The sequence below is a fragment of the Petaurus breviceps genome, unplaced genomic scaffold (assembly GCF_028583685.1).
Source record: "Petaurus breviceps papuanus isolate PSGF00001 unplaced genomic scaffold, PetGlider_PUasm1.0 99, whole genome shotgun sequence".
In the NCBI taxonomy this organism is placed as follows: Eukaryota; Metazoa; Chordata; class Mammalia; order Diprotodontia; family Petauridae; genus Petaurus; species Petaurus breviceps.
The window spans coordinates 21345226-21356984 of record NW_027187465.1 but is presented as its reverse complement, the minus strand read 5'-3'; the positions used below and the strand labels follow the sequence as shown (position 1 = coordinate 21356984).

The following is an 11759-nucleotide window of genomic DNA, read 5'->3' as shown; positions in this document are numbered from 1 at the left end:
GAAAAAGAGAAGGACTAGAGAGAGGGAGGAGAGAGTGGGAAAAAAGAGACAGAAAGGGAGAGAGGGGTGAGGGGAGGGAAGGAGAGACAGAGAGATGCAGATGTATTCAGAAGTGGACACTGAACACACACATTGGTTGTTGGTCTGTCTTTTGTGCCCTTGATTCTGCCAAGTAAAATGTATGGCACGTGTTAAAGGAGCCATAGCTGATGGTTATGTGATTGTCCCTTTCGTAGACATGCAGGGAGTTGTTAAGTTAACAACAGATTTTAAGAATGTACATTCTCAGCTCAGCTGGGACTCATCTCCCTCATCCTGCCTCTTTTGTGCCTACAGGATAATAAAAGCCCTAAGTGACGCTGGAGTTCCTGTCCCCAAAGTTCTTGACCTCTGTGAGGATTCAAGGTAATTTGGGGATTTTTTCCACCCAGAGCAAGGCTCCCAGGATGGTGCAGGGCCCCAAGATGGCCCAGCCACATGGTTTGCTGAATTAAGGATAAGGAAAACTTAGGTGAGAAGGAGGAATGGAGGCTGTGTGGCCACCTTTCCAGGAACTCAAAAATGTTTGAATTGCATAGCAAGACAGGAGGGAAACATTTTATTTTCCATAAGTAGAAAACAGCCTGTGTGTGCAATTGTCTTTTCTTAAGTTTAATAATATTTATTACCATTTCTGAGCCAATTTTCCATGGGGCTCATTCTAATAATTAACTAGACAGGGTTGAAGGCTTCCTTGTGGACAGCTTGACTGTGCTCTGGTAAGTGGCCCTCTGACAGCTTAGGGACTTGTCATGAGGGTGCAGGGGAAGGGGAGTGTAATTCATCCTGCCAAACCATCACCTTTGAAACCTCCTTGATGGTTTCTTCACGTTGACAAAGGGTAGGCTTGAGAGAAAGCTTCTGTTGCTATAGTTTTGTGTCCAATGGAAGGAGAAAGAATGTCTAGCTCCGTGTGGGTCTGACTCCTCCTGTTAACAGTGAAGTCATTTGTGAGCACAAGAAAACAAGAATAATCAGCGACGAGTCTTGTCTGTGTGCCCGCAGTATCATTGGCACGCCATTCTACTTGATGGAGTACTGCCCTGGGCAGATCTACAAGGATGTCTCACTTCCAGGCATGGAGCCCAGCCAGAGGAAGGCCATCTATTCTGCCATGAACCAAGTGCTGTGTCAGCTTCATAGTGTGGACATCAAAGCAGCAGGTCTGGAAGACTATGGGAAGCATGGTAAGGAAGAAGCTAGAGCCCCTCTATTTGTGAATGCTGCTGCTAGCAAATTTTTTGTGTTTGTGGAGTGATTTTGCTTCTTAGGCCTATTTTAAAGGAGCCTCCTACGTACTGAAAAGCTAATGTTGTCTTAGTTTGCATTAAGAAAAGCACAGTGTCCTAAATGAGGGAAGTATTAGTCTGGCTGTCTGTCTGCCCTGTGCCCTGGTGAGACGCCTCTGGGAGATCGGGTCCAGCTCTTGGTGCCACATTGGGGGCATACTGATGCTGCAGAGAGTATCCAGAGGATGGTGATGACAGTGATGAAGATGGCCAGGTTGGGGAAGGGCTACAAAATTAGCTGCATAAGGATCTGCTGAAGACACTAGGGGTGTTTAGGCGAAAGAGAAGATTTAGGGAAGAAAAAGTAGCCACGTTCAAATGTAAAGGGCCACCATCCAAAAGAGGTATGGACCTGCTCTTCCTAGTTCCAGGAGAAAGAACTGGGAAGCAATGGGCTTGGGTGCCTAGAGGCAGCTTTTGACTTGATGTTAGAAAAAACTTCTGAATGCTGAGCAGGGTCCCAAGGTGGGAGAGGCTGCCTCAGGAGGTAGTGAGCTCTCCGTCACCAGTGGTCTCCAAGCAGAACCTCACGAACCTTTGTTGCAAACAGTGTAGAGGAGATTCTTGTTCCAGTGCAGGTTGGGCCAGATGGCTGCTGAGGTCCCATTCCCCTTGAAGATTCTGGGATTCCTCACTGCAGACTTTGGTTTTCTGCTTGGGTATTGCCCCTCTCAGGTTGAGCTCCCATCAGTTGGTCTTGTCACCCTGGAACGCTGTTTTATCACTCCTCTTCATAGACATGCACATTATAAACCTTTCCCCTTCTCCCTTATTTTCGTTTACATCCTCAACAGTGAAGGCTAAAGAAAGAAGGCTGGGGGGAAGGGTCTTTGATTTTGTCTGCATGTGGGTTCTCTCTGGTCTAGTGGAAGTTGCCTGAGGCTCAGAACAGTGGAATGATTTGTGCAGGGGCAACACAGCAAGTGAGTGTTAGGGATGGACTTTGGACCGAGGCTTTTCTTACTCAAACCCTAGCACTTACCTTGAGAGGCTTGCTACCTCTCAAAAATAGGTACTAATATGGAAAAACACTGTCAGATTTGTCCATTGTTTTGGGTCCCTGAGGTGCAGCTAGCACCCACTGGTAAGGGGAGATGAACTGTGAATGGACTACTGCAGACCCTTTGTAAGGGGAACCAAGGCTGTCCTGTATTGGTGTGTTTTGTTACTTTGAGTGTTTGCACAGAATCTGGGGATCCTTCCAACCACATCATTGGAGACCTAGGCCAGAGCTCTGGGGAGGGGAAATGATCCCAACAGATCATATTCCCAAGAGACCTCCAAGCTTAATGAGCCCAGTCCTTTTCAGTTAGAACTGAGGCTTCTTGTCTATGGACCACTCCAGGTTTCCAATTGCGTTAGTGTGGGAGGTAGTGAAAAATATGCAAGCCAAAGAATCAATCAACTTACTGTTGGACCTTGGAAAAGCTACTTAGCTGTGGCTATGTATCCTGACATGTAAGCTCATGCTGCCTACCCTGCCTTCTCAGAAGTTCATCAGCCCATGGCCAGCTTAGGGGACCCTGGCACAGACACTAGCTGTCTAGGTGACCTTGGGCAAATCACTGCCCATCTCTTGCCTTCATTTTCTTCATTGATAAGGTATGATGAAGGGGCTGGAGTGTGACTCCCAGCTCTAGAACTTTACCATTTTATGATTCTAGGAACATCATGAGAATTAAATGAGATAAAATATATGAAAATGTTTTTAAAAGGTACAAAACCAAAGGTAAATGGAAGATGTTATTATTTAGCTGGGATTAATGATTCAGTCTCTTTTGTGTGATAACAACTGAATATCCTGAAGCCATTCACCATGATCATTTTGGAAGCCCCATTGAAGTCTGGGTATCAAAGAGCCCTATGATAGGAGAAATGAATTGTACTGGCTCATGGCCATTCCTAGAGGTACTTTTTAAAAAAATTGATGAGAATAAAAATATTTCATTTGTAACAAACAAATTGAATTGGAAATCCTCAATTCTTTCTGAAAATTTTGTCTAATTATGTCAGGCTAGCCTGGAAACCTGCCTCTGATGGCTGTGGTTGAGGAAGGTGGCAGACAGAGCCGTGAGTCAGTTAGGGTAGGCCTGGGTCTGGGAAGACAGCTGGTTTTGACATTGTTTTCAGCTGGGCAGGGGTGGAGTTAGGCAGTTAGTCCCAAGTGTTGTCACCGTCAGGAGGGCAGCATTTGTATAGGGCAGAAGTAGCAGGTCAGCCACAGAATCAGAGGCCAGTCTGGTCCTTCCAGCAGAGGTTGACTGGTATATTGGAGAGTTCCAGAGACCTCAGCTGTTGTTTCAGCTCTTGAGAACAGACCAGAACACAGTCCTCAGTTCATCTCCAACATTTCTTTCCGACTCTGTTCATGACACAGCTCTCCATGGAGTTCATGTAGCCATAGACTTTCAGAGGCAAAATATCAGTAGCTCTAGAGTCTAATTTGTCCCTGATCGAGAATCCCCTCTGCAGTAGCTGAAACAAATGATCATCCCAACTGCTTGAAGACCTCACTCCTTTGGTTATGAAGAGTTGGAGGGGGAGGGAAATGTGGTGTCAAGGAATTACCCCACTCTTTGTTCCCACTTCACATATTTTATTCCTGACTGGACAGCAGGACCAGGTTTTCTGGTCTGATTGGGAAAAACCGGGGGCATCCCCATCCTAGGCAGCTTTTCAGTTCTTTTCCTTATCACCAAGGTAAAATGAGGGGGCTGAAGGAGTTGATCTCCCAGACCTAGAATTTTAGCATTTTATGATTCTAGAAATGTTATGAGAATTAAATGAGATAAAAGATGCAAAAATGCTTTGAAAAGGTGCAAAACAAGTGTGGAAAAGGAAGATGGTGTTTTTTAGGTCTTTGTTCTCTTTACCAGGTAATCAGTCCATCTTCCAGGGCCCTTTCCCTCCCAGGGCAGGATCTTGGTCGGGCTGACTTTTATAACTTGGATAAAAAACTTCATTTATGGGTATCTGATCATTCTCAAATAAGATTTACAAGCTCCTTCATGGATTAATTTTCAAGGCTTTTGAAGTCTTTGGTGTAGCCCACCTGTATTCTAAACCTCTTTCTTTTAGGGGACTATATTCAACGTCAGGTTCAAACCTGGACCAAGCAATACCGAGCCACAGAAACTGGCACGATCCGAGCCATGGAGCGGCTCATTGAATGGCTCCCACAGCACCTGCCCGAGGCACAGAAGACAACAGTGGTGCATGGAGATTTCAGGTAGAAACCCGTGACGAAGCCGGAGAGATTTTAAAGTGGGAAGGCTTCATGATTAGCTGAAGGCCATTGCACCTGGGTCAGATTTCACTTGTGGCTTGAATCCAGTTTGTAGTTAGAAGGTGATCAGTTACAGCCCCGCTGCCAGTTTCTTCAAGCAGGAAGGGGAAGAAATGGGACCTCCAGACCTGACCCAAAGGTCGGTCAGTGACTGACCAGTTTGCATTTTTCAGTATTGAAACTAATGAAATAGAGCCAAAGTGACTTGTTTGGGCCTTTGATGTGTGGTCAATCTCTAGCAGTGCCAGAAGGACCTGGCATCCAGCCTGTGCTGCTGACTTGATCCTGTCTTGCTTTGGAATCATCTAATTGCACCTTTGATTAGTTTGTAATATTTTTCCGGTTTCACATAAGCACTTGGGAAGCCAGAGACATCGGCATCCAGGCCAAACTGGAATCTCTCTAATCATTTTAACCCTTCTCTGCCTTAGAGAACTGAGAAAAAGCCCTTTGTTGAGCAAGTTTTTTAAAAAATAGTATTTTAAAGACATAATTTGCATGCATTTGAAATCAGTCTTCTCTTTCCTACTTTAGCAAGTGAGATTCTCTCCCCCCATCCTTATTATGAGGGCTTTGGCCCATGGCCTCCTGGAATGATTTGTTCTAAGTGTTATAGGCTCAACTTCTTGGAGCAGTCAAGGCTTTGGGCTTGCCTGTCTGGCTCCAGTGGGCATGTGTGTGCCACTGTCCTCTGCTGAAGCATTGGGGCCTCTGTCTGCTCAGGTGTCTGACAACACCCTCCGTTAGCTCTGGCTGGAAAGACAAAGATGTTTCGTTTTCAGCCTGGGCTTGGTCTGTCTGATCCTCATAGGGAGTGTCTGAGGTTGGATGCCTTCCTCTTTGTCCTTTCACTCTTTACCCCAAAACCTCTAGACTAGGATACTGTCGTTATAGTGGGTTTGAAGCCTACTTCACCAGGATATTGAGCAGGAAATTGATGGTAACACGGCCTTCATTTTCCCATAACTTCTGGTCTGGAAAAGGCTCATCTCTCCATTATTTGACAACATAGAGAACCAATACATATCATTAAACTCAAAACTTCCATGGAAACCCCTGGCCTTCAGCTCCCTTGCCCACTCATTTCATTTGCTGGAGTGATATAGCCATTTTATAGGCCGTAGGATCATAGTCCTTCAGCTGAAGGGGACCTCAGAGGACATCAGTCCAACCCCCTCCTCTTCCAAATGAGATTTAATGAGAACCCAAGGTCACTCGGGGAGCAGGGCTGAGGCAGGACTCCAGAGCCAGTGCTTTCCCCATGGCACCATGCTGCCTTCCAGAAGCAGTTTCTAAACAGAATTGAGTAGGAAGAACAGTGGGCTAGTCACCAGGGCAGCTGGCGCTAAAGGAAGACATAGGCTCAATGATGACATCATCAGGATAGCATGACCTCACCACCCACTCAGTAGATAAGCCATTCCCTCTCTGCAGCCGAGCTTCCCTGTCTATAAAGTGAAGTAGTGGAACTAAAGAATTTGTCAAAAATTTTAATAATCCAAATAATTTAGAGCTGGCCCTTCTGGCTCCAAAATTCTGTGTTTCCATAGTATCCCATGATTTCTGAGAGTCCTCATAGATTACTGGAGATGTGCGAGACAGGGTAGCCCTTGGGATGTTGGCCCGGTGCAGGCCCCGGACATCACACGTGTTTGCTGTCTTTGTGTTTTTCTTCAATCTTTCTGTTGCGTCTTCAGGCTGGACAACCTGATCTTTGACCCAGAAAAGGCCGAGGTGCTTGCCATCTTGGATTGGGAGCTGTCCACATTGGGAGATCCTCTCTCCGACGTTGCTTACAGCTGCCTGGCTCACTATTTGCCATCCGATTTCCCCATCATAAAAGGTACGAGCTGCCGTGGAAGGGGATCAGAAGGCTTCCACTCCCCCACAGACAGCCATGGGTAGGCACCTCACTGAGAGCTGCTTCTGGGTGGAGGTGGGGAATGTCCTCTGCTCTGGCAGGAAGGGCTATGGGAAGGCAACTTAACACAGCTGGGAGGGAAGAGGGGGCCATTGACTGGGCAAATGTGGGATACGCAAAGTAACACTAAAGTATCCAGATCTCTTTTCAGTCCTCAATAGTCCTGGGGGAAGAGAGTGAAATTCTCATTTGTGTCCCCAGTAGACTGACTCTAAGCTCTTGGGGCAGAGACTGTTCTACTTCTGCCTTTGTGGCTGTAACACTTAGCCCAGCACATGGCACAGGGTAAGCACTTAATAAATGCAGATTGATTGACTGACTGATTCATGTGTAACAAATTTTCCTCCCCTCACTTTTTGAAACCCCCCTTTTAACAAGATTTCTCACAGACAAGGCAGAAGATTCCTCTGAGGCCACATCTACCCATCCCTTGAATACTGACCACAAGGTAGATGGGAACTCCGAAACTGGGCCTTTCCAGCCAGCTTTAATTTAGTTGAAATTTTAGGAGCCAGTTTGGGGATAATAGCTCCTGAATGATTTTTCAGTCTTCTCAGAGAGAAACGGCCTCTGAAATAATGTGTGAGGTCCTTGAGTGAACTTCAAAGCAAGTTTCCAGTGAGTAAGCCAATTCAGAGAGTCATAGAGTCATGGGACACTAGATTTAGGTCTGGAAAAAACCTTGGAGACCATTGAGTCCAGCCCTCTCATTTCACAGCTGAGGAAACTGAGGCAGAGAGTAGTTAAGAGGCTTGATGAAGGTGGCACAGGGACGGTGTGAACCCAGGCTGCCTGGCCTCTCTCTGCCATTTCATGATGCCTCCTGGGGATCTCAGGCACAGCGATGACTTTGGCTGTTGAGTAAGACTTTGTTTCTTGTTTTTCAGGGCTGAGTGATCTGGATGTTACTCAGCTAGGAATCCCTACTGCAGAGGAGTATTTCAAAACATATTGCTGTCAGATGGAGATCCCCGCAGCCGAAAACTGGAACTTCTATATGGCCTTCTCCTTCTTCCGAGTAGCTGCCATCTTACAAGGGGTCTACAAACGTTCTCTCAAAGGTAAGCAGACCACAGAGCTGCAGAGCTGCCCCGAGGGTGTGAAGACAGTTACTTAATCCCAGCCTCAGTTTCCTCATATGGAATCTGGGGACAATACCAGCATTTAGCTGACAGGGTTGTGATTTTTGTAGAGTGCTTACACATGTTGTCTCATCTGGTCCTCACAATGACCCTGGGAGGTGGAGGGGTCTTTTCTTTGTAGAAGGAGGGAGGTTTGGAGGAAAAGAAAAGAAACTCAGGCTTGGAAATGTTGAGTTTGGAATACAAATATGAAATCCAGATGGAGACATTCTGTAGGAAGTTGGAGACAGATGTCTAAGCCTTAAGAAAAAGGTCAGTCTGGAGATACAACTTCACCATTATCTGCATGAGTTGGGGGGGCAATTAAAGTCTTGGGAGTGAACGTGGCTAAAGGAGAGAGAGAAAAGAGAAAATGACCAAGGTCATTGGGATTCCTGCCTTAGGGGTCTAGGAATAGTATAAGAAGCCCATGGAGGCTGAAGGGGAGCAGCTGGAGAGGCAGGAGGAGAACGAGGATGTCTCTGAAGCCAAGGGAGGAGCTTGTAGCCAGGACCAGTGCTGGTCAGAAGAGTCAGAGGCTACCAAAGGGTGGCTGTAGGGCTGGGGGGAGGAGAAGAGGATCCTGGGTTTTCTGAGGAGATTACTGCCTGAGTATCAGGAGAGAAGCTGGGGAGGAGGCCTGGCTGCAGGGGGCCGTGGAGAGCATCAGGCTTTACTTGGGCTGTGGGAGGACAGAGAGATGGAAACCAGGTCTCATCCCCTCTCAGAAGGTGAGTCATGGCTTGTTACTGGGCAGGAAGGGTAGGTCTAAAGAAAGACCCAAGACGGTAGAGGAGAGAGAACTATGTGGCCCTAGGGCCTTCTTGGACTCCTGAGCTTATGAGAAGCATTTGGGGAGGGACCCGGCAGCCAGGAGGCCAGTGCAAGCATTCAGGGCAGAACATTCTGAATGGAAGGCAAGCATGAAAATTAATAAAGTCCCAATTTGAACACCAGATAATCAGAATCCACAACAATAAAAGTTCCCAGGAATATCCTCTTCTCTCCCTCTGACCAGAAATGACTCAGATTTACTGTGTCAGGCACTTGGGAGGCTATGACACTTTTACCTCTTGTTCTTTCCAATAACTGGGTGGAGGCGGCCACACGGGTCTTATTGTCACTGTTTTATACACGAAGAGAGGTTTGGTGGCTCAGAGGTGACAGCGCTAAGATTCGCCACCAACTAGGGCTTTGTGTTCTTTTCATCCCTCCCTTTTTTCCTTGATTCTCTATAGTCAATGTAAAATGTCTGTAATTCAGTACAGTGGCTGCTGAGTCCCTCAAGAGGAGGGCGGGAGACCCTCAGGTGTACGCTGATTCCCTCTAGAAGTTTTTAAAGTGCCCTCTCTTGGACTCTGTTCTGCTCCTGTGTCCTGTAATCTGGAAAAACTCAATCTACTCCCGTGGCCTGAAGGGTTGGAGGAGGCCTTTTGGGTCTCTTCCAGCTCTAGAGCTGAGCTACGATCTGACGTCCTCTCCTCTAGCCTCCCTGGATCCTCCTCTGTAAAATGGGGTGATTGGACATCACCATCATCATCATTATTACTATGGCTATCAATCCTCCTCCCTGAGCCTCCATTTCTACTGTGTACGGTGAGGGGACCAGACCAGATGGGCTCCTCAGGCCCTCCCTGCTCCAACCCAGGACGTCTTCATCCTGCTATTGTGAAACAGCCTTTTCCCATCATGAAGCTCTTTGATCTTTGCAGATGGTGACCCAATAAAGGGGCTCCTGTCCATTCTAGAACCTTTGAGTTGGCAGATCCCACTGGCTTGTCCCAAGTCTTGCCATACAGGAAGTCATTGGGCCTGCTTAGGAGGCTCTCCAAGAGCCAGACCTCGCTCAATGCTGGAGTTGGCCACCAGACAGCATGTCTGCACAGATAAACAAATATGTGTGTGTGAGCACACCTGGCCTCTCAGACCCCAGACTCAGCTCTCGATCTCTCTCATCGGCTGTTACTGAGCAGTTTTAGGGGACATCAAGCTTTACATCTTTGCAGAGTACAGGTATCCTCCCTTTCCCCTCAAAGACCACTTTTGGGAAGAGCCATGGGCAGTGGCAATAATAGCAATCCATCAGTCCCTTCTAAGACCCTGGCTTTGTTCATGCAGGGATCAGAATTGATTGAAGCAGGAGCGGTGAGCTAGATTGAGTGACTTATAAAAAAATACAGGAGACTGAGAGCTCTGAAAAGGGGACGGTCTAATTATGGAGAACAACATTAGAAGGTTTCTTCCTGCCCACTGGAAGAAGGGGAAAATTGCTCCTAATAAAACTGAATTCAAGCATTGTGTCTTTCCCTTAGAGGTGTCAGGTGTATCCTGATAATGATCTAGAAAGGAAATGAATCTGGCAAGTACTGGGAGGTTTAAATGGTTATGGAGAGCCAGACTTCCTGCTCAGGGGCTGAAGGATTTGGCTCATAACTCACACAGAGCGGCATAAATGAGTATTGCTGTGGCCCAAAACTTGTATAAAATGGTGAGCTTAGAAGAAGTAACCACTGAAAATGATGGCAGCTGCAAAGAATTTTGGGCACTGAGAGGATGCATTTGCTGAAACTAACTCAGAAAGGAAGACACAGTCTCTTTAGGATAGGTGGCCATGGTCAGACACAGGGAAAACTAACAGGAATGGGTGCGGCAGCTTGGGGGTGCCATGATGCACAGAACTCCTGGCCCAGGGTCAGGAAGTTTCCTCTTCCTGGCTTCAAATCCGGTCTCAGGCATTACTAGTTGTGTGACTCTGGGCAAGTCACTTAACCCTGTTTGCCTTATTTTCCTCAGTCTAGAAAATGAGCTGGAGAAGGAAATGGCCAGCCACTCCAGTGTCTTTACCAAGAAAATCCCAAATGGGGTTGTGGAAAGTTGGACACAAATAAGGCAACTCAACAACCAGTAATGACCAACTGAAGGCGGGAGGGGAAGAGACCCTGGATGAGAAAACGATTCAGGAACGCAGCAACTGCCGATGGAATGTCTTGTCATGGTTTCAGATCACTAACCCCCTTTGTCTTAATTTTGGTCAGGTCAGTCGAGCTCAGCAATGGCAGAGCAGAGTGGGAAACTGGTTGAATTCACGTCTAACTTGGCGTGGGACTTTGCCATCAAGGAAGGGTTTCGGATCTTCAAAGGGATGCCGAACACAAGACAGTCAACAAGATCCTACTCTCAGTGGGCCCATCGGAGGCCGCTGCTCGTCCCAAGTGGAACGAGAGCTCAGGCCACGTTTTCTAAGGCTGCCTCCAAAGGGGTCCTTATTATCTCTCCAGAGGCCCTGTCAGAACCAGTCAGGGATCTCCACCACAGGCTGGAGAGATTCATAGAAGCCCATGTGTATCCCATTGAGCAAGAACTGAGAAATCACCAGATGTCTGAGGCCAAATGGACACCACCTCCGCAGATGGAAGAGCTCAAGGTAAATGGGTCTTATGAAGAATCACCTTTTGCCAAAATGGTATGAGATGGTAAAACCATCACTCTTGTGTGTAAGAAAACTCTATTATTATCTTTTGCTTTTCTGTCATTTTAATTTGCAAATATAATCCTCCCCCACCCCTGCCCAGAGAGCCATTCCCCAGAATGATGAAGAAAGAAGAAAAAAAGTAGTTAAAACTAACACCTCTTCTGGGGTCACTCTTATGATTTTGCTCTTAACTTTGTTCTAGTTATTGTGTCTTTTGTCATCCTGGTCCTGTCCTTGATTCTGCATCAGTTTGGAGGAGTTTTCTCATGCTTCTCTGAATTCCTGGTCTGTCTTTCTTTATGCTGCAGTACTGCTTCATCCTTCATATGCCTCAGCTGGCCTGGCCATCCCCAGTCCTTGCACATCTATGTGGGTACCACAAAAAATGCCCCTGGAATATTTTGGCCTATATGAGACCTTCCATTCTGACTTTAATTTCCTCAGTGGGTACATGCCTAGCAGCTGAATCACAGGTTCATGCTAGTCACTTTTTTTAAAAACCATAATTCCAAATTGTTTTCCAGCTTGAAAATCCTGACTTTCCACTGAGCCCAGATGCTTAGTGTCTCTGGCACTTCTGCACTTTTGACTGTGTCTGATATTAAACTCCAGACCAGAGACATTAAATTAA

At 46.7% G+C, this 11759-nt stretch overlaps 1 protein-coding gene across 2 annotated transcripts in view; it reads left to right on the top strand.

Annotated features, from left to right (window-relative positions):
* The window catches only part of ACAD10 (acyl-CoA dehydrogenase family member 10), a 52219-nt gene that overhangs the window by 30721 nt on the left and 9739 nt on the right, over positions 1-11759 (top strand). For both annotated transcript variants that reach the window (XM_069081418.1, XM_069081419.1), the window contains exons 9-14: positions 337-405; positions 1045-1226; positions 4407-4557; positions 6312-6457; positions 7423-7596; positions 10692-11080. In XM_069081418.1, coding sequence (XP_068937519.1) covers positions 337-405; positions 1045-1226; positions 4407-4557; positions 6312-6457; positions 7423-7596; positions 10692-11080 — 1111 coding nt within the window. The remainder of the gene's footprint in view (positions 1-336; positions 406-1044; positions 1227-4406; positions 4558-6311; positions 6458-7422; positions 7597-10691; positions 11081-11759) is intronic.